General features: G+C 40.1%; 2 protein-coding genes across 2 annotated transcripts in view; one reads left to right on the top strand and one right to left on the bottom strand.

Moving 5' to 3' along the window:
* usp54a (ubiquitin specific peptidase 54a) overlaps positions 1 to 12,433 on the bottom strand; it is a 77,267-nt gene extending 64,834 nt beyond the window's left edge. The window contains exon 1 of the mRNA XM_030155512.1: positions 12,259 to 12,433. The gene's annotated coding sequence lies outside the window, so the exon portion shown is untranslated. The remainder of the gene's footprint in view (positions 1 to 12,258) is intronic.
* Positions 12,096 to 19,542, top strand: LOC115433913 (uncharacterized). Its single transcript, XM_030155468.1, has 3 exons — positions 12,096 to 12,167; positions 12,267 to 12,413; positions 19,059 to 19,542. Exons 1-3 carry the CDS (start codon positions 12,096 to 12,098, stop codon positions 19,533 to 19,535), a joined length of 696 nt encoding a protein of 231 aa, XP_030011328.1. The 3' UTR covers positions 19,536 to 19,542.
* The last annotated feature ends 7,315 nt before the right edge of the window (positions 19,543 to 26,857 follow it).

Here is a 26,857-nt window from a genome sequence, read left to right as displayed (position 1 = left end):
CAAATTTTCATGTGGTATGTTGAAAAAAAGTTTTGTGTGTTTTTTGCATCAAAAACAAGGTTTGTTTACATCAAAAATATGGTATACAAAGGGTTAAAAAAAATGACAATTATCAAGTATTTGGTATTTCTGTTTACAGCTCAAGCTGATGAAATATAAAATAGTTACTAAAAAAAAACTAAGAACAAACTATGTAAAAAACAAAACAAAACAAAAAACTCTGACATTACTACTACATTATTGCCTGCTTTGGGTGGTTAAGAAGGGTCTCTCTGGGCAGGATACCAGAGTGTTACCTCTGCAACACAATACAGTAACGTCTTTGACATGTCACAAATCTTTTTTTTACACACTTTAAGGGTATTCTTATGTCATCTGAGAGTATTTTAGAGTGTGGTGGAGTCTGGTGCAATAAAGACAGTTAGGAGTTAAGCCTGCGAGCTGACAGTGCCCAGAGCAGCAGAGCTGTTCAAGCTGTTGGAGATGTGCTTCAACAGCAAAATGTGTGTCTGCATGTGTGTATTGATCATTGTATTGATCTGATCAGAAACACAGGAGAACACGTCAAAATCAATAATTGGCAGCCTACAGCCTGCTACAACACACTGTGGGAGCTGTGGAAATGTCATAAAGCTCACAAGAAACATGTTCATTATGGAGGACAGATCAACAGTTTAATGATCCCTAAAATGCTTTTAATAAAACATTTGTATTGATAATTTATTCTCATCAATACTTTACTAGCTGCTGCAGCCCCTTCTTATCAGTACAGTATTTTAGTGTCAGTACATTTATTATTAACACAGTTATTAATACATGTATTACTCCAGAGGTATGCATACATGTATTCATACATCAGATAACACTACTGAAGAAAAACAAGGAAACTCATTAAATCATCACACAGTCAAAGTGATTGATGGTTTTTGTGTCATCAGGAAATTAAAACCAGGAGGGGTTTAAAACAGGAAACCACATGGGTTTATAACAGCCTTTAAAGGAACAGTTCGAGAAGTTAAAGAGGAGCTTTGGGGGCCAAGGCGACCCAAGACGAAAAACACAAGAACACACAAGAAACAGAAGTTTGCAAATGGAGTGATCAGAATCCATAACTATTTTGACAATGAATTTATCATTTTGCAGTTTTTCATTATTCATGTGCAGGGGATCCAAAGAGACAGAAATTTTAATTGAAAAAAGTAATCATTTATTTTTAAGGACATGGGTAATTACATTGAAGAATTCAAGTAAAATCACTGAAATTTTCCACCATATGATTTATGCTTCTGTGTTTGTTTATTTATATGTTTTGGGTCTATTTTGACATTTATTTTACTTTTTTGAATTCTTTTGGCAGTGGATTAACATTTCATTACTATTTTTTACTTCAATAAAAAAAAAAAAATAATAATAATAATTGTTTAACATAACTGCTGTCATTTCACTGTAGGAAAGTAAAAGGACTTTAACCTTTGATCATAATCAGCAAAAATGATATGTCTGTAAACTTGGAGGACTTTCGTGGATTAAAAAAGTTTCTGTTACACCAATATTTACTAGGTTATGACATTTTATAATATAAAATAATTTACAAACCAATGTGCCTTATAAATACTAAGTTGTACTATACAATATTGTGTATAGAGCTGCTCTTCCACATCTTACACTGCTATAAAAACACAAGATTTAGTGGCTTAGGAAAGCTTCATAAAAAGATCAGAGTGTAAACAAACATGAAAAATGTGAGACAAAGCTAACAGTCCAAATGTGGTTGGAAATAAATTGGTAATAAAATAAGCCAAGTGTTTGCCTCCCGTAGAGCTGAGCAGTGTGTTTGGGTGGGGAACAGATATGAACCGCAGCTCAGCCCTCAAACATTCCTCGGATTGGAAACTCCCTGGAATGGTTTCCATTAAATAGGACCAAACTGGGCTAAATGCACTCACATTTAGATGAATAGCTGGCACTTTCTTATTATTCATTTCACCCATTTTTCACCCAAAACACATTTCTCTTACTTAGCTGTGCATCATCTCTCAGATTTACAACCTGCACATTAAGTAGGCATTATGTGTTTTGGAGCCAAGGCAGACATATAACAGCACAGCAAGTTATTTTAAGAGGCAGAGAAAGGCAGCTAATACAAACACATCAGCAGACATGAGGTTGGATTATTTAACAGTGTGTTGTGAGGCTTGACGACGCTCAGATTCTCCCATCGTCTACACAGGATGTTACTAAGATGTATTTATGAAGGTGATCTCACCCTTGGTTGGAACTGGGACATTAAAAAAAAAAACCAATAATTGACAGAGTATAGTTCATTTGTAGTTGTAAACATACTCACTGTTTGTCTCTCCCACAATGTTATTCCTCTCTCCTAAATCATTCATTACAATTGCGTGCACATTTACAAAAGGAAATAAAAATGCTGTTTTTGTAATGGTTTTACAATAATATCTCTCTAAATCACCCAGGGACAGCACAAACAAGCATGAGGCCACAGAGAGCACATAGACAGCTGTATGTGAAACTGATGCAGCAAACACAAAGCAAACTTTTTGCACTGTGCTGGTACAACCAAAATCAATTCAAAGATTCAAACAGATACAAATGCATACAGGAATAGACACAATGCATTAGGTTGTGTTTAAAAAAGACGCTCTAAGTTGAGTGAAACCTTCGCGGGGCACACTGAGATTCTCTTGACATCACAGAGTATCAGACAACGCTGATGCAGAAAGTGGGAAATGATGGTTCACTCTAGATTCAGATGATCTGTGTTTCTTTGTCTTAGCCCTTTTATTTAATGCTTCATCACTGTAGGCACTGCAATACTCTACAAAACTAGTGACATTTAATCTAAAAGTTTTACTCGATGTGGTTTTCAGTAAAAAAGGGAGCATCTGAAAAGTCCAAAAAATACCTCTTACCTAGTTGGAAAGGACAATTTATAAGGACTAAGGAGAAGATACTGTAGCGCCGCAGGAATCCAACTGCTCTGACACTTGGCTGATGTTACATACAGTAGGTCAGCTGTGGTGAAGCTACAATGTTCTGAAGATGGACTACAAACAACACATCTTACATACTTCCCCTAATGCGATCCTACCATGCTGTTTAAGTCAGGATATAAAAGTGGACAAAGCAGTACAATGTCACTTCATTACAAAGGTTGGAACAGAACTAGACCGAAATAAAGGCGAACCACCCAACCAGTCAAACCACTGAAAAGGTTCCAGTCCTAGTGCTAGGGCTGAGCTGGTTCTTCCTGCAGGCCCTCTTAGACCCAGTTTACTTTCCCATTGACCTGGAACCCCTGCAGTACCACATCACTACGCCACTGTATGCGTTAACAGGTGATGGAAAGAAAAGGGCAACCATCTGTAAGCTGCAATTTTCTAAAATCTACTCCTGCTGGGTCACTAAATATAGTTTTAGTATTGAGAAAATTAGAACTTAGGGTCCAATTAAAAAAAAACAAAAAAAACTTAATCTTTAACAATCCAGCGCTCCACGGTAATGAAAAGCTGGCACAAAAACAACATCAACACCTCTCCTCTCCACAAAGTAAAAGCTACACACAATTTAACTCCATTACTTTTATCTAGACAAAATTAAGGAAACTGTCAAGTCCACAAAAAAAAAACAAAAAAAAAACATTGTGTCAGATGTAACAGAATCAAACGTTCTAATGTAGACAGACATTGTAATCTGATTCTCCTGTTTGCTCATATTTGTGAATTCCCATGATGTAACCTATGACTGTGTCAAAATAATAAATCTCTGCAAGATAAGCACTGAGCCATAAATATTTCATGCTGTCCTGTCTTGAGTCCCTCATGAGTTTTCGTTTGGTGGAATGTTTTGTTCATAAACCCAAACCTGTCTGCATCAGCACAACTTCAGCAAATAGCCAAAACATGGATCAGAACTGCACTGAATAAACTGAGTGACTGCACAGGATTATGTTTAATACCAACAGCTCTGATATGAACAGGATATTTTGGAGGAGTTTCCAGCTGTGGAAAAGGTCCCGCCTGTTGTTAAAGCTGCAGCAGAGCTGATGATGTGGTGTCACTGTGAAGCTGCACACCAAAGCCAAACAGATGTTATCTGCTAAAGTCAACAGAAACTGTTTTTCACCACAGAGGTGGTCACCTCCATCTACAACCAGCACTGTGGAGTTTGTCCTGAGGGGGCGCTATAGAGCTATGAAGCAGAAGGAGCTCTTACAATAGATCACAGGTGTCAAACATGAGGGGCCAAATCTGGGCCCCCCGCCAAAGGTTCCATTCCGGCCCTGCAGGATGAAAGTGTAAAACTGAACCTGAACAGTCCAGGCTGTCCAAATCCTTTTGGTTCAGGTTCCACATCCAGACCAATGTGATCTACAGTCAAAAGAACATCACAATAACCTATAAATAATGACGACAACTTTTCTGTGTGAAAAATTATGTGGAAAAAATTGAAGTGAAAAAAATAACATTACACTGTGAAAATATTTACATTTACAAAACTATTCTTTCAAAATAAAATGCAAATAAATACATAAATAAAAACACAGATGAACAACCTGAAATGTGTAATTTGAACAATATTCTGCCTGTTCCTAAATGTTTGGTGCATTATGGATCCACTGGGATCTGGAGTTGTGTTCATAATAAGAGATGGAATATTGGAGAAATTGTTCAAATTTTAGTTCCAAACTCCAAAATCTTAACAATATTCTACCTGTTAACAAATGTTTATGGAACACTGTGTGTAAATGTATATGTATAAATAATAAGTCGAGGCATAATATTGTAAAAATTGCACTAATTTTTCTTATGAAATTTCTGTTTTTTCAGATTATTCACATCTTTTTTGTAAAATGTAAATATTTTCATAATTTTATTGAGTTTTTTTGCACTAAAACAAAAAGAAAAACTTGGACTTGTCATTATTTATAGGTTATTAAGTCATTATTTTACTGGTCTGGCCCGCTGCAGATCAAATTGAGCTAAATATGGCCCCTGAACCAAAATGAGTTTGACAGCCCTGCAATAGATGATGGAGGTTGAGAACAGGTCAAAATCTGTTCATATGTAGGCAGCAACTGGTATTTGTAAATTAAAGCTGCAGTATTTGATTTTTTTTTTTGTTTGTTTTGTTTTTCAAGCTATAGAAAATCTTCCATGGTGATCCAAGCATAGCATGCATGCTAGTTCAGGATCTTCATCTGAGTGGATCATCATCATGGATACATCAGGTCTATTCTAACACCCAAGTCACCACATTCTGCTGCTTAGTCATGAGCCCTTGGCATTAGTTTTCATAGGGTCAGTTTTCCATGTACAAGGTACCAGATGGAAGTTAGTCCATAGATGTTGGAAACTGAATACATTGAGGAGCACAATAATATTCCATTATTAATCTGGCTTTGACAGGTGTCATAAACCACATATTCCACATGGTTACTCTGGATAGTTTTCTGCCTGAAGCTTTTTCCAATTCAGACATGTGAAATATGCTGATATTATTCCACTGTTATTAGGATTCTTTAGACATATATACAGTGAATTTAGAAAACGTATGTAATTTGCATGTTGTACCGGAGGTTGTGACGCATGGACCCTGTTCAAATTCAGCTGGAGTGAAGACTAATATCCTCTCTGGTAGAGATGGATGTTCCAAAGAAAGGTTTATCTGCCTGGCAAGAAGAAAAAACACATCCACCTTAAACATTATAATAGAGGAGATCAACAATTTTGTAGATATGAGCAAATATCAAAAAGTTGACCTTTTTCCAGGAGATGTTTGAAAGAGCAAAAGAGTGAAGCTGACTTCACACAGTAGAACATCTGCCACCAGTGGAAAACAGGAATTTAAGGGGGATACTTATTTTCATTGCCCAACTGACCAACATCTTATTTGGAATATTGTCTTGGGGAAAATGTCAGGCCCATAACCTCCAACAATTGAATAAACTCTGTCAGATCTGAACCCTGTGCTGCCTCCGTCTGGTTCTGTTTAAGGATCCACATTCATTCAGCTGTGACAGATAAAGTGGAATATTAGTGTGCATGTAAATGTAGTCATTGTTCAGCAGCAGAAACCTTAGTGGTTATTGGAGAGCACCAAAGTTTGGCTTATTGCATTTTATCTGTCGTCTTCCTTATTTTGGCCTTCCCCAAACCTTTTTTCTATCCCTAACCCAGTCGTTTTATGCCAAGCCCTAACCAAACCATGATCATGTCACTGAGCAGAGGTCTTTCGTACTAGGTCAAAAAATGTCACTTCTGAGCTGAACTGTGACTACCTGATTAATATGATGAATGTACAAATAACACATATAGCAGTAAGAGTCTAATTACACACGCTGATGAAGCTAGAGAAAAATAAAAATGCAAAAATCGCCAAATTTTAGAGATACCTAGAAAAAGTTATAAATCAAGTTTTCAGGGAAGCACAGGTCTGATTAAGAGGAGACAAACTCCACATGGATCCACTGATTACACCCCGTATCATGGAAAATACCACAGGTTTTCTATAACAATCCAACTTTAATTTTGAAATTTTTATTCTTTTATAATTTTTTTCCCACTTTTCAAAAACTAAAATAGTGTACTTTTTTTTTTTTTTTTAATTTCATTCTCAGTTCAGAATATATGAACTTGCTGTGGTTTTGTTCTGTATCCGAGTGTTGTTTATTCTGATAAATCAAAATATGTGTGCTGGTAGCAGTTGCGTAACGGACTATGTCACTTTGTCCATCCTCTCACACTGTCTCTGATGCTCACTGTGCTTCTGTGTCCTGTTTTCTGTGACGACGAACAAAGCGCTCAGTGAAGTGAGAGCGAAGACTCACCTCCTTCAGCTTGCAAACAAAAAAACTGCTGTGATTTGAATACAAAGAGTCTGAAGCCGAAAATGGGAGGGGTGCTCTGCTGACCTGCTGCAGTTTCCTGCTCATTACTGGATTTACTGGGGATGCACTGTCCAGTCCAGTTTGAACCAGTTTACCCTCATAGAGTGTTCAGTTCCAAAGCTGATGTTACCGCATCTACATTTGATGCAATCCATGCAGTCAGCTCAATAGACGGAGGATTTCACACCAGTTGAAAGTTTTCCAAGAACTCACACTGCAGCTAACCATGAACCATGATGGAACTTGATTCAAATCCAGTCTGTTTTTTGAATAGTGCTGTGCAAATGGGAAAAAGCAGCAGAAATAAGATGATCAAACACAAACCACAACTGGAACAAGAAATGTGTCAAAAAGTTAAATTCACTTAAATTTAAACGTGGTGAGCCACGACCTTTTGATGCATCCATCTTCACCACCTCTTAGACTGGACAGCATGCAACAACAAGAAAAGCACTCAGAGTGCGCAGACCTCCGCCAAGACAGATCTGCCCCCCCGATCACCACCAAAATTTAATCATTTCTTCCTTGTGCCAGTACCAACATTTCCTGAAAATTTAATGAAAATCCATCCATAACTTTTTGAGTTATCCTGCTAACAAACAAACAAACAAACAAACAAACAAACAAACACGCAAACACACACACACGCAAACACACAAAGCGAAGTGATCAAAATACCTCCTGGCGGAGGTAAAAAGCCCCCAAAATACAACAAATTCAGCCTATGTACATCAGCTGTGGATTATACCATAACTGTACATGCCATTTGAACTGGAACAAGTCTTATCGTCTTCTCCAACTCAAACTTCAAATTCAACATAATAAACAGTTGAACTCTCTCCTTCTTTCACGCACAGCAGGTTGCACAATTACTCCTCTTGCTTTCACATTGGCGATAGAGTTGATCATATGGGCATCAGCGTGGGTGGTTGGAGGAGAGAGAGTAGAGTGTGGTCTGCGTCTGCCCGCTATCAGGACATATATGGACGATGTGACAACGGCAACGACCACGAAGCCATGCACCAAAGGCCTGTTACAAAAAACTCCGTAGTAACATCCATTGGGCGGGCATGAAAATGGAACCAACCCTGTAAGTCCTGCAGTATCTCCATCGTTAAAGGTAAGCTCACCAATGAGAGATTCAACATCAATGAGGAGCCAATACCTACCATCCTTGAGAAACCCATCAGAGGTCTCAGCGGCCAACACCAACCTCAACGGTGCTGAACAAATAAAGCAACTCAGGCAGGACACAATCAATCAATCAATCAATCAATTAAATTGTATTTATATAGCGCCAAATCATAACAAAAGTTATCTCATGACACTTTACCCATAGAGTTGGTCAAAACCAGACTAAGCCAATTTACAGAAACCCAACAGAATCCTCCAGGAGCAAACACTAGTGAGTGGTGACAATCAATGGACGCAAACAAATTAACGACACTGCCCTCCCAGGGAAACTGAAGCTGTGGTGCTATCACTTTGGTCTGCTGCCCCGCCTAATGTGGCCAATTACAATCTATGAAGTCAGGACATTCCATATCAGCTGACTGGAGAGACTGGTGAATGTGCAAATAAGGAGATGGCTTGGGCTGCTAAGATGCATGAGCAGTGTAGGGATGTATGTCCATGGAGCTCTGTCCTGGCCAATCTCAAGTTTGACAGAGGAATACAAGTGTGCAAAGGCACAACTGGAGGTTACCTAACAGAGTCCAGAGACCCTTTGGTACAAGGTGCTGCTCCCACCTTGAGAACTGGGAAGAAGTGGCTCTCAAAGGTGGCAGTAGCAGAGGCCAAGGCTGCCCTTTTACATCAGGACATAGTGGGGAAAGTCCAACATGGCCGAGGTGGTTTTGGGGTAGGGGGGACAGCTCCTACATGGGAACCGGCCTCTCCAGCAGAGTGCTGTCATATGGTGGTGGAGGATGTTTGGCAACAAGGGGAAGTGGTCAGGTATGCCAGAGCAGTTGGCCAAGCCCAGCAAGGAGAGAGGATGAGATGGGACAGCATTACTAAAAAGACAATCCCCTGGAGTGAGCTGTGGAACATGGAATGGAACAGGCTACATTTTATCGTCAGAGCCACTTATGACATGCTGCCCTCTCCAGCCAAATTGAATCTCTGACTTGGAAAAACCTCAGAATGCTCCTTGTGCTCATCCCCAGCCACTCTCAAACACATCTTTGTAGGCTGCAAGACCTCCTTGAATCAAGGCAGATACACCTGGTGCCACATTCAAGTGCTGCGACGCCTAGCTTCAGCCATAGATCAAAATAGAACATTAATAAATGCCATCTCACCAAACAGCCAACCAGCTCAACAAAAGCCAATAGCCTTCATTTGAGAGGGAGAAAAACCGCAGCCCAGACCCTTACTACAGTCTGAAGCCCACTGAACGCAGCCGGGGACTGGGAAATGTGTGATGATTTAGACAAGAGCCTGTTTTTTCCATCCAACATCGCTGCAACAATCTTGCGCCCAGACCTGATGCTGTGGTTCAACTCCTGCCGTCGAGCATTCATCGTTGAGCTCACAGGCCCCTGGGAAAACACTAAACATATGAAGCATATGAACTGAACAGTTGCATTATTCCCATCTTGTGCTGAGGCAGAAGAGAGGGGATGGTCGGTGATGGGGCAGCCTGTGGAAGTGGGCTGCAGAGGTTTCGTCACCCACTCCAGAGCAAGATTCCTGAAAGAAGTGGGCATCAGAGGGCAGGTACAGAGGAAGACTGTCCGAGAACTCGTCACAGCAGCTGAAAAAACAGTCACTTGCTGTGGCTGAGAAGAAAAGAGACAGAATGGGGGATAAAATGATGACTCAGTCCCTGCGTAGCACACACACACCCAGGTCTGATCAGCCTGTGGTGGGCCTGCTTCAGCAGAGGGTGCCTCGTGATAAATGGCTGAAACACCCAGTGAAGCTGAGGTACACAACTAATGATGTGCTGCATAGGTGGTAACATCTCTGAGTTGGGCAGAAACAAGGCCCTACACAGAAGATCCCAGTCCAATCCAAGGCAGAGTTGAATCATCTGGGACTGAAACACCAAGTCCTTCTATTAACTCTTCCATTAAAACCCTGCACAGTTATATCCTATCACTGCACAGGTTGGCACTGTGACTGTGATTCTGTTAACCATGATGGATCTATTTAAGCCTGTGTAATGTTAAGATCTATGTGACATTAAAAAAACACTAATTGCAAAACATTTTTGTTTTGTCCTACAAAACTTAACAGATCTGGTTAAACACAGGGTTTTTAAAAATGTGTGCAAATTTGCATACAATGTAAATGTGTTGTAACACATTATCTCCTCCTTCTGAATCATTCAAAGCTCATGAATCTCTTAGTATGTTAAAGTCCACCGTAACTGTGGAGGTTACATATTGTTCCAGGATCGGTCCAAAACAGTGGTGATGTCACAGACCTTGGGTTTTAAGCAGAAAACAGCAAATAGAAAATGCCCTGGTGTTTGAGTCAGAGGAGGCTAAGAGGATTAAACACTCTGCCTCTGACTTTGAAATATGAAACAAAAGCAGGTAACGTGTCTTTCTCAGGTGAATAGATCACAGCAAACAGACTGAACGCCAAAAATGTCACATGAAACCGCGCTTACAGTACAGTTACAGTCTGTGTGCGCTTCACTTCACTTCCTGTATGACATCACCCTCACTGTTTTCCTGCATTACATCTGCTGTGTTTACTCTCCTGATCATATGATGGTACTACACACACACACACGCACACACACACACACACACACACACACACACACACACACACACACACAGTGCTTGGGGCAGGTGTGAGGCATTTAATAGAGCCGGTATGTGTTCGTCACCTGTTTGCTCTGTGCTGTTTGTCTTTCATACAGACACAAACCTGCTGACTGATGCTTCCTACACTATTTTACTAATAATCAACAATGTCACCGCATGCATATGCTTTATAAAGGAAATGCAAATCAGGATTAGGCAAAGCCGCTAAAAAGCTCATATCTGGATATGAAATAGTGATATACATTTCAGTGCAATACAATATACAATATGATAGAATATGATGTAGAGCTGAAATGATTAATCGACTTGAACTGATTAAAAGATTATTCACTTACAGTTTTCCTGAACTGAAGCCTCCTGTCCTTAATTTTGCTGCTGCTAAACATTGGTTCTACTGTTGTCTTTTGACGCTTATTGTGATGTACATGACGCCAGGAACAACACAGAGTTGTATGAAGCATAGCTCAGGACAAACAAGGAAAAAAAACATAGAAAATGTCTATCAGCTCATGTTATGTATATTTAATATTTTTATATATATGCCACAAACATTTCCAGTACTTGGCTTTATTTTTTCAGTTGTATGTTAGTTTCATGTTAAGTTCTTAGTAAGCCTGGTCCAACTGGGTTGAAGATGCAGTGCACAGACTGTTTGTAGATGTCATTTGACTTATTTGTTGTTTATATCTATAGATATTTTATATACAATCCTTTACTGTTGTTGTGTTGTTATTTCTATACAGATTTTTTTTTTTATATCCTTTTACTTTTATACTTTTTGTGGTTGTTGTTTCAGCTGGTTCTGGAATAAAGGACAAGTTGTTTGTCATTTTCAGACATGTCTGTTTCTGTCCTTTACTATTTTTTTCCTCTACTATTCAATAATCATTTAATTGAATTGACAAAAATAATCAATTGATGAATCAGCTACAAAAATAATCAATAGCTACAGCTCTACATTTGATTAAAAAGTGGAGACAGCGAGGACAGAACCTGTAAATCCATATCCACATTAACAGCTGGTGGTCGAGTTGTTTTCTCACATGAAAGGGTGTTGAAGCAGGGAAGGACACACTGGTCTGGAGAAGAGCCAGTCAGGCATCTGCGTTATTGTTTCCAATAGTCTCAGTTTTAGGAATCCTAAGATGAGTAGAGAAAACTTGAGTAAGAATAACACATTAGTGTGGACGTAGTCTTTGTCCACACTACAGGTACAGTCTCGTGTCAGAATCCTGTGGAACTACTCTGAAGATGGAGCCAAACCAGAGTGGAATGACAGTTGTAATGATTTGTTGTTCATAACAGCTCAACACTGTCTGTGATGAATAAACCCAGACGTGCTGTCTTGTGTCCACATATTTCTGAGCACACAGTGTAAACAGCAGATTGGATCAACAGGTATGCCATCCACTCTGCTGCCCATCACCACACCACCTGCAGACCGGGGCTGGGCTTGGACAGGAGGTGGGACGGCCAGGTTTCTGAAGGGGCTTTGGTGACATGACCATTTCCATGTCCAGTCTCTGTCTCTCATTCATTTCCTGTGTCCCCCCCCCCCCTCACCTTGACAGACGGCCCAGTTCATGTGTCCTCCTCCTCCTCCTCCTCCTCCTTGTCCATCTGCTCCTCTGCTCCCCCTCCGTCTGCAGCAGGACTCATGGGATGCCTTCTTATCTCTGCATGCGTCCACGCTCCGCTCCGCAGCCGGCGTCTCCCAGGTGACTCACACACAGAATGACATCATTGTTGTCAGTGCACACACCTGTTTCCTCAAATAGCACCACCCTGAACCAGGAAGCCCCGCCCCCCTTCTCCTGTTTACTTCCTGCATCTCTTAAAGGGGAAATGTCTGTCAGTTCTGCAGGACAGAAATACCAGGTGGGAAAATGAACTGTAACAGAGAAAGATCATGTTTAAGTTGGACTTGTGTTAAATTGCTTTTAATATTCCAAGAACAGACTGTGTCAATCAATAGAAAAAATTTTTAGATCTCATCTTTAACCCACATCTTTTTGAACTTTTCTTTATGAAACATCAGTTTCTGGAGTATCTATGGTCTAACTTACAGAGCTGAAGCTACCCATTATTTTCTTCTTCAGTTCGATTCGATTAAATGATCACTTGAATAGGCGAAAAAATGGGAAAACATACATGTCTGAAACAAGGTTATAATAGTTTTGGATTTTTCATTCTAGTTTAGTTTTATTTAGTTTTGACTCTTTTTTTCTCTAATTCAGTTAGTTTAAATCAGTTTTTAGAGCAGGTTTGCTAGTTTTTATTAGTTTTCATTATTTTCTAAATGCTTAGTTGTAGTTCAGTTGTAGTTCAGTGGTCTCTTTTCTCTTCTTCTCTGTGGTCGTATTCAAACAAATCCCAGACAGGACTCTGCTGCTTTCTCCCAACTTTAGTCTCCATGTTTCCAGGTAGAGTGGGGACCAGAAGACGACTGGAAACCACAAGTGACGGACCCTTAAATATCATATGGTGCCAGCAGAGAAAATTGTGTGAGGGAAATAGCTCAATTTCATATCAATCCAACATTGACAAAGACAAAAATGAAGGGAATTTTATCCATCATTTTTATACATTTTAGTTAGTTTTGTAAACACACAATACAGTTTCAGTTAGTTATTATTTTTTCTTTTAATTATAGTTTTTATTTATTTCAGTTAACAAAAATGTTTGTACAATTCTAGTTTCCATCATTTTGTTAGTTTTTGTTAACGATAACAACCTTGGTCTGAAAATGACAGACAGCTTGTCCTTTATTCCAGAACCAGCTGAAAAGTAACCACAAAAAGTATAAAAGTAAAAGTATATTTTAAAATATCTATCGATATATCTATAAATATCAAACAAATCAGATGTCATTTACAAACAATATGTGCACTGCAGTCTTCAACACATTTGGATCAACTTACTAACAACTGAACATGGAACTAACATCCAACTGAAACTACTTGTGATGGTGTTTATTATACAGTTCCATAGACAGCACAGGTTTCTGTTATTTGTAATAACTGTTGTAATAGCTGTATATCCTGCAGGAGTCTGGCTCTGCTCCAGGTTTCTGCTGTTAAAAGGAAGTTTTTTCTTCCACTGTCACCAGTCACAAGTGTTTACTGCTGGAGGATTGTGTTGGGTTCTGTAAACTGGTTTAGAGTCTGGTTTGGACCGGCTCCATATGTAAAATGTCATGAGATAACTTTTGTTATGATTTGGTGCTATATAATAAAAATAATAAAATTTCATTGATTGATTGATTGAAACAAATAAAGACAAATATTTGTAATGTTTGTGGCATATACATTAAAATAGTAAATATACATAAAGTGAGCATGTAGACCTTTTCTGCCTTTTGTCCTCGTCTCTTCTGAGCTATGCTCCATGTTGTTTGTGTTGATCCTGGCGTCAGTGGATCCAATGTTTAGCTGCAGCAAATTGAAGGAAACGAAGCTTCAATTCAGGAAAATTGTAATCAGTTTTTTTTTTTTATTGATTCCACTTGATTAATACCACTACTACTAATAATAATAATAATGGATCAGATTTCTATAGCACTTTTCTATGAACACACACTCAAAGTGCACAGTGGATCCATTATTCATTCACTCTCACATTCTCCCTCTGATGGTGTTAAACTACATCTGCATCAGTGGTGGCTGCTCGTCTTTCAGACAGGGGAAGCTCAATGTCGGCTTACATCAAAAAAAAAAAAAAATTGTCAAGTTATTTAAACATACATTCGGCCCTCCATTCCTTTTTAAGAAAATGCTCAGTGTCCTTATCGTACACAGTAGGCGTCTTTTCCAGGGACTGGACCAGTGTCCTCTCTGCTCAGACGGCCTTGGCCCAGTGCATTGTGGGTGTCAGACTTCAGCCTTTTTAAACTACAGACGCTCCTTTCACTCCGACCTAGCTGACAGTTTGATTGATTTAACTATCTACAAAACCATATTAAACTCGAACAAGAAATGATTAAATCATGGAACTGAAACAAGAAAACGCTGAAATTATGTTAAATTGAAACAAGGAAGTACAATGAGTGAGTTTTATTTACAGTGCAAGAAATGAACGAGTCATTTCGTAGTGGTTTCTCTCTCTTTCACAGCAGAATGTGTGACGGTATTAAACTGAACTGTGTCAGTGAAGGAGCAGATCTGAACACAGCTGTCAATCAAACGGGATTCAGCCTTTCGACCGATCCTCCAATCAGCACGTGGGATTCTGGCGTCCAGCCCGGCCGAGCTCCGCCCACAGCTCCATTCACCCCCAGAGATGCCCGGCGTCCGGGGGCGGGACAACATGGTGGCATTTATCCAAATATCGTCCAGTTTAGAGGCAATGAAAAAAAACAGTTCCACTCAGTCCCATTGAAGCCCACAGACGGACACAGTCTGCAGACACATGCACTGAGCAGAGATGGAGGAGAAAACACAGACACGGGGATGGAGGAGAAGGGAACAACAGCCAGTCCACTGATTTGTGATAAAGCTGATTCTGAACGAACTCATCTGTGAGATGAACGTGTTCTAACACATTTGGAGTCAATGAAATGTCAACACAACCGAACAGATTTAACCATTTAATTTTCGGAATTTTAGGGGAAGCCGGGCTTCCACTGCAGTCTGAGAGAAATTGCCACTGCTCTGCATCCACAGCTGTCCTGGGGCAGACTGACAGAAGCGTGGTTGCCAGTTCGTGCCTACAGCCCCTCCCACCACCAAACATTCATACGCTTTCATACACCTAGTGTGAGTAGCAGCACTGGAGGCAAGGAGGGTGAAGTGTGTTGCCCAAGGACACAACAGTAAACGGTAAACTAATAAACTGATCAGCAGTAAATACTGAGATGTTAAAACAGCCGCCTGGTCCTTTAATAAACCAGTTCTCCCATCACAAAGTCACAGGTAGGAATGAACAGGTTTAATAGTTCTGAGGGGTCGGTTTGTGTTCTGCTTTAAAGTGTGACTGTTTCATTTTTAGTCTTTTAAATTAAAAGCCAAGTGTGTTTGTCTGTTCTGGAGTCTGAAGGTGATTTCCTTTACCCTTTATCAATAACCCAGGTTTGTGTCCTCATATCTATGCAGACATTTTCTGCCTTTTGTCCTCATCTCTTCTGAACTATGCTCCATGTTGTTTGTGTTGATCCTGGTGTCACATGTGTCATAATAAGCGTCCGTGTGAAACACAAATGTCCACACAACATAGACAGAATCCTCTGCCTCTCAGGTTGTTTCCATCCGTTGTCGGTGTCTGGTGCACTCTGAACTAACTTATATCATGTACAGTTGGTTTGAAAACAGTGTGTTCAGTTTTGACTGGTTGTGTGTAAAGATGACAGCTGCGTTTGAGTTGTGTTCACATTTTTCTGCCAGTGTTTACAATTTTGCAACACAGGTGTATCACAGTGTGAAATGTGTTTAGTGACTGAGAATGTGTTCAAGGTTTAACGAAAAAGAGTGGATGAGTTTTGTAAATTGTATCTAAGTACCTGAACAGGGATTAAGGTTTAACCAATGTTTGAGTGTTTGATTCAAAAACTGCATTTAGGCCAAGGTTCTAATAGTTTTGGACTTTTCATTCTAGTTTAGTTTTATTTAGTTTGGACTTTTTTCCCCCTCTAATTCAGTTAGTTTTCATTAGTTTTTAGAGTAGGTTTGCTATTTTTTATTAGTTTTGATTTTTTTTTAATGCTTAGTTTTAATTTAGTTTTAGTTTTCTCATGTCTTTTATCTTCCTCGCCGTCGTATTCAAATAAATCCCAGACAGGACTCTGCTGCTTTCTCCCAACTTTAGTCTCCATGTTTCCAGGTAGAGTGGGGACCAGAAGACGACTGGAAACCACAAGTGATGAGAAGTGATGGATGGTGAAGTGCCGTATGGTGGCAGCCGCTAAAATTACTTGAGTGACATAAATCGATTTCATATCAATCTGACGCTGACAAAAACAAAAATGAAGGGAATTTTACATATATTTTTTATTTTTACCTTTTATTACAGTTTCAGTTAGTTTTTTTTTTTTTTTTTTAATTATAGTTTTTATTTATTTCAGTTTACGAAAATGTTTTTTCAATTCTAGTTTTCGTCATTTCATTAGTTTTCGTTGACGATAATAACCTTGATTTAGGCCACTGAGAATTTGGTTCAGAGAATGGGGTTTAGTATTTTAGCAACTGAGAAAAACTGTAAGGAGTTGCCATGGCTCCTACATTCCTTTCAAAGTAAATTTTGAAGTCTGATTTAAGCTGTATATTGTGTTTTCAGTGTTATCAACATCCTTATCTTTAGCTTCTACCCATCTTCAGCTGAGCTTGGCTAGGATGTAGTGTTTTGATCAAATAAATGGCTTTAGAGCGACATTTTTCAGCATGTGGGGTAAAACCTCTTTTGTTATGGTTTGGTTTTAGGCCTTTTCTGCTTCAGTGTTCAGGTCTTTTGATATCAAACTAGCATATATTTTGGTTCACAGTTCAAGTTTTTGAAGGATGTCATTCAAGAGTGAGATTACTCTTGGCATTGTAAAATATAAACTTCTGTAAATGAGGAGGATTAACCTGGTGATGGAATGGAACCTGTGGCCTTCGTGTCACAGCTCAGACTCGGCCCTCTGCACTAAAACAACAACAAACTAATTTAGAACCAGCCCACATTCCTCGCAGTCCCATTAAAACCATCAGACACTTCACTGTGGGAGTCTTCCACTTCACTTACCCAGGACTGTGCGTGTATGTGTGTGTCACCAATAATTTGTCACACATAATGTATGATGGTCACAGCAGAAGCACCGCTGCAGGACTCAAATGAAGCTCTGCTGCGCCAACATATTCTGCAAATGTGTGCTTGGGGTTCACTTGCTGTTTCAACGTTATCAGTGGAGCAGGGCGCACTAATGTAGGAACACTTGAGACTACATCACAATTAATACCAGTTTATACTGCAGCTGTTACTTAAGTTACAGGCAAAGCACTGTTAAAGAACCTCAGGTTAGAAAATCACATCTTGTTTCCTGTCCATATGTTACGCATTTAACACTACATAGGTGTGTGTGTGTGTGTGTGTGTGTGTGTGTATTTTAGGTTCTTAGTCCCAGGTGCAGGACACAGCGTTTATAAAAACAGCTTTGTTCCTGACGCCATCACTGAGCTCCATAAGAAATAGTGACATTGCACTTTATTTACTTATTTTAGTTATTTAACCCATTTCTTTGCTCTATTTATTATTATTATTGTGACTTCAAATTTTTTAACTTTATGTTCTTATCCTGGTTTTTATCCCAGACTGTTTCCATCTTCTCTGGGTATTTTTTGTGTTTTATTGCATCTTGTTTTTATTTATTAGATCTTATTTATTTCTTTAATTCTTTTCCTTTTCCATGCTGCTGTACTGGTGAATGGTGGAACTCTGAGCACTTTTTGTCCTGTCTGGACGCTCAATCAAGTAGCTGCCGAACAGGTTCAGTGTACGTCTTGCTGTAATTCCAAAAGCAATCACTTCGTCTGTAAAACAAATCTACCCCTGGGTACAAATAAAATGGCCTTGTCCTTGATGTGCACACACCCATATCCACTGCCGGACTGGATCTCATCCGTTGTCATAGTCAGACCAGAGCCTTTCTGTGTGGAGTTTACCTGTTCATTCCACATTGCATGGGTTTCTTCCAGATCCTTGGGCTTGTCCCGTCATTAAAAACAGGTGCATATACCTTCATTCTCCTGTAGGTGTCCCACAGTTGATTCCCGAGTCCCTTCAACGTCAGCTCACTGATGCTAATATATGCTAATGCTAGGCGCTCTGTGTGTGTAGACTGAATATCCCCATGGAAATAAAGTGAGTTAACATTTGACCTTTTAATCTTTATTATTCACTACATGTCCTTTCCTGATTTGTCACGACCATTTATATAGAGTTGCAGCTATCGATTCGATCACATTTGGTGTTAATAGTTGTATTTCCATAAAATGCAATTTAAGACAAACTACTGAACAGTTGTAAACTAAACTGAACTGCACTGTGTTGTTAGGAGCTGGTGACAGGGACAACATTAAACATGAGGATGGAAGAAGCAGAGGTGTTATGGTCTGATTCCAGTTATGGTCTTTCCTTTCTCCTTTTCCGCTGTAACCACCCTTTGTTCCCATCTTTTGGCAGCAAGAGACATTATCTCCTTGTCCTCTCTGCAGGCGTTGCCCCCTGGCTGCAGCTGAAAGTGATCGGCAGTCTGAGGAGCTTTAAAGGCCTGCCTTCACTAAGCTGACCAACGGACTGTCCCGTCTACTCAGCGGTAGAGGATCGGCCTATTCCACGTCTTTGATCAAAGTACACATTGTCTAACCCACATTCTTCCTTCCTCGCCTCACCAGGGTTTCTGCTCACACTGTGTGCACTCCAGGTCCATGCCTGCAAGCGAGGAAGTCCCTCTCCAAGCCAAGCCAAGCTACATTACACTACGGTACAAGTCCTCTACGTCAGGTCAGGCTAAACTATGCTACGCTACAAACCCACTATGTAAGGACAAGCCAAGCCACCCCGCAGCAGGCTACTCTGCACTGCGCACCACACCCCCAGCAAAAGGCCTAGTCCTGCCTTGTCATGCTATGAACTACGCCAGGTTGGACCAAGCTACAACACGAACCCACTACACCAGGTCAGGCCAAGCTACACTATGCTACTCCATGTATCTGCTACATCAGATCAACCCAAGCTACACTGAAGCACACCACACTCCAGCTGAGTGCTTCCTGTTCCTGTCCACCTCCCCTTTTCCCTCAAATCTAAATAAAGTTTTTTTTCTTGTTTCTCAACCAGCTTTGGTGCCGAGTTTTTGCAGTTTGGGTTGAAAATTCAAACTGTACGCCACAGAACATTCTGGCCAAAATGGACCCAGCACACCTGGACGGTATTGCTCAGGTTCTAGGAGCCCAGGGAAGAGCAGTAGGGAAACATGAACAAGACTTAGAAGGAACCATGGTGGCACTTTAAGCTCTTACTGCTCAGGTCACCCAGCTGGGCTCCCACATGTCTCAAGTCACAACCCAACCACAGGTTCACCAGTCTTCAGTCATGTCCACTGCACTACCCTCCACCCCTGTGCCAGTCCAGTCCTCCACTACTGCAGGAAATATTCCAAGTCACACTCCCCAGCCTAGGGAGCCTTCCATCCCCACCTCCCAGCCCTGTTCTGGTGAATTAGGTGCCTGTGGGGAGTTTTTGCTCAAATATAGCCTAGTTTTTGAATTACAACCCTCCACCTACTCCACTGACCGGTCCTGCCTCGCCTTCATTCTGGGTCTTCTCTCTAGGAGGGCCTCGGAGTGGGCGACCATGGTTTGGAACAGTGACTCCCCCATTTGTTATGATTACCTGTAGTTCAGTGCTGAAGTGAAGACAGTTTTTGGCCATCCTCTTCAGAGCAAGGAGGCTGCTCAGCGGCTGTTCTCCCTCTGACAAGGCGCTTCATCAGTGGTGGAATACGCACTGGAATTCCGTACAGCAGCCAAGAGTGGATGGAATCAGTCAGCACTATAGGGTGCCTTTTTCCATGGACTAAACAAGAGCCTTAAAAATGAGTTAGCCAGCCGTGACAAACCTCCATTTTTGAAGCCAAAGGCTACGTTCAGACTGCAGCCAAATGTGGCCCAAATCTGATTTTTTGCCACTATTTGACCTGTATCTGATCTGTTAAAGACAGCGTTTACTGTACAAGCGCTTCAAACCTCTGAGAACGCACGATTCATGCTCAAAGAGGGGTACGAACAGAGGGGGGAGGGGCAAATGACAGTTGAGTTTGATAGACATAACACCGTTCAATCATTTTGAGTGGGCGCTCAAAATGATTGGATGGTGTTTTGTCAGTCCTGTCCGTTCCACAGGTGACTAAATTTTTCTATTTTTATGTTAGAGCATTTAACCCTCCAGTATCCAGGTGCACCTTTTAGGCACACTTTGCATTTCATGTTAAAAAACATCATATTGTTTTTCACAATTTAAATAAGGTTAGAATTCAAAAGTTGTTCATGTTTGCATGATCTTTAAAATTCTGTCCACCAACTCAAATGTGCACATTGTAAACAAAAGAAAATGACCAGACTAGCATCTGTCTGCCAAGTGTGCATAAAACGCACTGTTTCTTCCATTTGATCTGTAGGATTAGGACTGAGCTGGATTTACAAAAATAAAATCAAATTAGAGCAGAAAAGTCAATCAATATATAATATTTAATAGTTTGATTTATAGGTGTGCATTTTACGCACACTTGGTGACAGATGCTAGTATTTTTGAACATTTGACCTAGCGCCAAAAAAATTGCAAATTAACCAATGTTGGAGTTAATCACTGACGTATGCCGGGATGGAAAAATCTAATGATATGTGATCCACTTTTTAGGTAGCATACTGAAAAAAAAAAATTATTATTTTTTTGTTTTTTCCATCCAAACAAATGGTTTGTTTACATTACAAACATGGCATTTGAAGGGTTAAAAATGTGACAGTTATTGAGTATTTGGTATTTTTAATTTATGGCTCAAGTTGATGAAATAGAAAAAAGTGTAAAAGAATTAAAAACAAATTGTATGAAAATTTTTTTGACATTATTCCACAAGTGTGCCAAAAAGGCACACTTGGCCTTACTGGACGGGATACCGAGGGTTAATTAATTGGTTGTATTCAGGGTGTGAAGGGGATTTTAAGCAATATAGTAAAAAATGCTTCAGGAAAACATCTCAGACCCCACCTTTAAGTTATGCTGCTTGCAGCAATATTGCAACTTTTGCGCTTAAAGGGTTAAAATATTTCAGTGGACAGCTCAGCAGATAATAACACTGATGCATGTATGTGGATGGAAAGCTCAGTAACACTCCTGACTTTAATTCAGGAGAATGGGGTTCAGATCTTGGCAGGGGTGGGATCAGTGTCATTTAGTCCATAGGCCAACGCTTACTTTAAATGAGTCATACATGTTTTTAAATAGTGGTGCATGTGCTTTGACATATCCTAGTGGTTATATGTGGTTATAGTGCATTCGAAAACCGCCTTGCATCCAAGTCCTGATTGAAAGAGAGCAGAAAAACAATTCAACAGTGACATGGAGGAAGTCTAGACGTCTTAACCCACACTATTATTATATCTGGGAGAAGCAAACACACATTCACACACTGTTTAATGACTGCTTATTTCTGGACCGTCTCCCATGGCGACTAGACTGCACTGTGTCACCATGGCGATGGAGCTGCAGTTCAAAACTGGCCAACCAGACAGATAGACAGACACAGAGAGGAAAAGAGACAGACAGATATAAGGTGCTTTTTTTATTTTTATTTCCAACTTTTGATGCTCCAGCTAACTATCGGTTTTTCATATGACAGCTGAAACAATTAATCAATTGTCTGGAATCGATTAAAAAAATTATTTAATTAAGATTTTCCTGAATTAAGGCTTCGTTTTTTTAGTTTTGCTGCTACTAAACATTGGTTCCACTGTTGTTTTACACAGATGCTTATTGTGATGCACATGATGCCAGGATCAACACAGAGTTGTATGTTAGTTCCGTCATAAGTTCTTAGTAAGTTAGTAAATTAAATACAGATTTGTTTAAAGGAGCAGCATGTACGAATTATGTTCCATGTAATCATAAAATGGTCCTGACTGTCACCAGACATTAAGGAATCATGTTCATTTCAAATACTGATCTCACTGACAGTAGTAGTCCAGCCAGAACATTCGCATTGGAAAAACTGTCAGCCCACAAGGAATGTTTATGTTGTCGTTTTGTGTTCTGGTCTGATGCTCCGCCCATCACCTATCTCCCAATCACCAAGTCGGTAGCATTTCAGCATCCAGGTGTCCAGTCCCCACTGAGCTGCAGCTGGAACCTTTCTGATCCCAAATGTCTGATGTTACTAAACCTAAAAGGACTCTTATTATTCCCAAATACGTCATGACAAAGGGAGAAGTAATAATAATAATAATGATAATAATAATAATAATAATAATAATAATAATAATAATAATAATAATAATAATAATAATAATAATAATAATGGATTACATTTATACAGCACTTTTTTGGTCACTCAAAGCTCTTTACATTATTGACCCATTATTCCTTCACTCTCACATCCTCCCTCTGGTGGTGGTAAACTCCATCTGTATCCACAGCTGTCCCGGGGGGGGGGCAGACTAACAGAAGCGTGGCTGACAGTTCACACCAACGGCCCCTCCCACCACCGAACATTCACACGCATTCATACACCAGTGTGAGTGGCACTGGAGGCAAGGAGGGGGAAGTGTCTTGCCCAAGGACTGACTAGGACAGAGTGGGATTCAAACCGCCAACCCTTCAGTTATTGGCTGACCCACTCTATCATCTGAGCCATGGCCGCCCGACAACAAGGATCTGTATAGGAGATGCTTTTGAAAGATGGAGACGGCCTGGGCCTGCAGTCCCACCACCTGGTGAGCCACCGGGTGAAGAGACCGTGGCCCAGGCCTGGGTGAAGAGACAGTCTCACCGGTCCTGGACCACCGTGGTCTCACCGGTCCTGGACCACCGTGGTGTCACCGCCCAGTGAGAGCCAGCAGGTGAAGAGGCAGCGGCTCAGGCCCGGTATAAATATGGACCTGTTTATACCAGTGCAGGACTCGTTGCTTGCCATGGCAGCTTCTTGTAGCAAACGCTCATGCTGGATCTGGCAGCCCCTAGTCTGGGGGGAGGGGGAGGGGGGAGGGGGAGGGGGAGGGGGAGGGGATACCACGCTCTACAGTATTTTGAATGTGTTGCAGTACCAGTTTTGGCCACAATCCTACATACGACTCCTTTAAGACTTCAGTGCACATATTGTTTATAAATGTCATTTAACTCACTGACTTACAAACAACATAAGTTGGAACTAACAATACAACAACATAAAAAAGAAGACAAATATTTGTAATGTTTGTGTGAAAGCGTAAAAGTTTGAAGGAGTAAGTGATGGTTCATGTCCTCTGAGCTTTTCTCCATGTTGACTGTGTTGATTCTGGCGTCATGTGCGTCACAGGAAGTGTCCATGTGAAACACAGCAGTGGAACCAATATTTAGCAGCAGTAAAATGAAGGAAACAAAGCTTTGTTTCAGGAAAACTGTATTAGAATTTTTTTTTTTTTATTATTGATTTGAGTCAATTTCTCAAATTAATCGTTTCAGCTCTAGATATCAGTCCAAAGCTGACCCCACATTAAGATTCACACAAGTACACAAGCATGTTCCATATTACACCTTTAACCCAGAAACCCTTCACATTTAAAGGTTCCATATGAAACATTTACATTTGTGTCCCTGTGTGTTGGAAGGAGATACTAGATATAGTCAAGACTTTCTTAAACAGTTTCATGCCATGTCCACGCCTGCATGGATATTTTTATAATGTTCGATTTTATGATAAATGTATGTATGTATGTTTTTACACACATATGCAGGGCCTAAAATTAACATTTTATCCCATTTGCCATTGGCTAGTGATGTCCAAAAAATTACAGAGCAAAAATATTTTTCACTAGCCAAATGAAAAAATCCTGCCTTATTTGATTTAAAATAATTACCATATGTGTTTATTAAGCAGCATTTAAAGAATACAGTCATGTCCAGATAAAATTAGATTATTGTTATTTTAGTAGGTAATATTTCACTTCAAGGTGACTGCTGCATCATCATGTAATAAAAATATTCAGAAGTGCAACCTTTGACATTGACTGAGTGAGCCAAATGTGTGTCTGTCAGCTTTAGCAGGAACGCGTCAGGACTCTGGCTCAGGGAATCACCACATCATCAGCCTCAGAGTCCGACGTGTCTGAGTCTGTGTCAGCAACCTGCTCACAACCATCCAGCTGACATGAGCGAATGAATGAAAAGACTAACTCACATGCAATTCCAAATTTTTGGCCACTGGGGGGGGGGGGGGGGGGCGGTATTTTACACGCCAAACAAATTTTTTACACCCCCACTGGTGCTTGGTGGGTGTTAATTTTATGCCCTGTATATGTGTGTGTGTGTGTGTGTGTGTGTGTGTGTAATTATATAATTACATATATGAATTTTTTTAAATTTCCAGATCATTAGGACTGTGAACACTGTGGGTCAAATTGGATGCAGCAGTGGGTTCTAGTTGTAGTGGTGTATTCTTTACATGATGTGGATCTGTCCATAATGCAGACCCATATCTACTGTAGGTCATACAATAATGTATACACCTGGATTAATGGTTCAGGTGCAGCTTCTTTTTTTTTATACTTTATTTTTAACAGATTTTGCATTTTTATCAAACAGACAGTAAAACAAAAAAGTAAAGACATATGAAACAAAAGACGTCAACAAGCACAGACAGGGCAGTGTCAAAACTTAAAATAACATGATAAAGACGTGGGTCAGTGAGTCCCAGTGTTCTCCCATCCTGATCAGAGGCTTGAGTTCGTTTGGCTTTTGTCCTGTTTCAGTCCGTGTCAGATCAGTCACATATATTCTCGTGTTGCATCAGATCCTGTCCTGTAAACCTGCTGACAGAATTACATCCATCATTTTCATAAAGATTCGTGCACATTTTCCTGGAATGCATATTTACACATGTTGATAGTAAAACACACAGATGTTGAGATATGTGTGTGTTTCTCATGAGAAAAACAAGGTGTTGTCCTACTGGGGCGTCACATCTTCTGGGACAGATGTCCAGGTGCAGCTTCATTACACAAACACATAATAGACATGAGTAACATGTGGTGAGACACCGTCATTTTCCATCCTCTCCTTTTACCCGGTCCACATGCAGACACCCAAACCAGAGTTATTAAAAATCTTCACCATCGCAACTGTTTTGAAGTCTACGTCTTTGCAGCTAGAATGCCATCCACCTGTAGATGAAAGGCCCAAACCCAGAGAAAAGTATCTATTTGGCCAAATGTCCAACGGAGTGTGGACGAGGCATTGGTCTAGAGGAGCAGTAGCAAGACACCGAAGAACTCAGGAGGAAGAGGAAGGATTTTTGTGAAGAAACTTCACATAGACATTAATGTTTATGCTTTTATCATAAATGTAGGCGACTGAGGTGGCTGTAAGCTCAGTCATTGGTTTACTAATATCAACAAAAAGCATCCAGCGCCCTGAGTCCAAAACCAACATCATGTAGACCACAGGAGTCAAACATGCGTCCCAGGGGCCAAACCCGGCCCACCAAAGGTTCCAAGGCCCGCAGGATGAATTTGCAAAGTGCAGAAGATATTAAGTCAAGGGGGTCAAACTGGAAAATACTAGCATAATAACCTAGAAATAATGACTCCAAATTTTCTTCTTGGTTTCATCTGAAAATAATATGACGTCATGCCTACAAGTAATGGCAACACCAATTTTTTGTCTTTGATTTACTGCAAAGAACATTAAATTCTGATCTCCTTTAATAATAAAACGTCAATAACCTGAACAAATATGAACAACCTGAAAGTCTAAAGAAAAATCAGTGCAATTTTAACAATATTCCACCTGTTTTGTGTCTTGTTAGATCTGATCTGTAATGCACATGTAGAAATCATAAGTTAAGGCAGAGTATTGATCAGATTTTTCTTATTATTATTTCTTCTAATTTTTCTTCAGAAATTTCAGTTTTTTCAGGTTATTCACATCTTTTTTGTTTGGATAGTTTGTAAAATGTAAATGTTTTCATAATTTAATGTTATTTTTTGCATATAAAAAATTTGGAGTTGTGGATATTTATCGGCTAAATATGCTCTTATTGTACTGGTCCGGCCCACTGGAGGTCAACTGAGCTGAATGTGGAACCTGCAAGAAAATGAGTTTGACACCCCTGATGTAGACAGACGGGAATCTTCTATATTAGCATTTAATCCTAAAATCAAGAATGAACCTACAAACACATTCAAAGATGTAAGGAGCTGCTAAAAAGTCCTCACAGCAAAGTGCTTGTATTTGTCCACACCAGCACACAAAAACACAAAAACACACACACAGAGCGTGTGAACGAAGGCTTGGGAACTGAGTGTCTGTATGTAACGTTTATTCAGTTGCTAATTTTACACAACAATACAACAATACACACAGAGTCATTAAGAATGCAGAGAACACAGACACTGAAAGGAGAGAGAGAGAGAGAGAGAGAGAGAGAGAGAGAGAGAGAGAGAGA

This window comes from Sphaeramia orbicularis, chromosome 15 (genome assembly GCF_902148855.1).
Source record: "Sphaeramia orbicularis chromosome 15, fSphaOr1.1, whole genome shotgun sequence".
Classification (NCBI taxonomy): domain Eukaryota; kingdom Metazoa; phylum Chordata; class Actinopteri; order Kurtiformes; family Apogonidae; genus Sphaeramia; species Sphaeramia orbicularis.
Note: the sequence above shows the minus strand (reverse complement) of the source record. Positions and strands in the feature narration are given on the sequence as shown.

What these genes read in the sequence shown, in the direction of transcription:
- LOC115433913 (XM_030155468.1), top strand. Translation starts at nt 12,096, where the DNA reads ATGCCATCCACTCTGCTGCCCATCACCACACCACCTGCAGACCGGGGC. An exon ending in CTTGGACAGGAGGTGGGACG is followed by an intron (nt 12,168 to 12,266) that starts GCCAGGTTTCTG and finishes TCACCTTGACAG; the next exon opens with ACGGCCCAGTTCATGTGTCC. An exon ending in CCGCAGCCGGCGTCTCCCAG is followed by an intron (nt 12,414 to 19,058) that starts GTGACTCACACA and finishes TCGCCTCACCAG; the next exon opens with GGTTTCTGCTCACACTGTGT.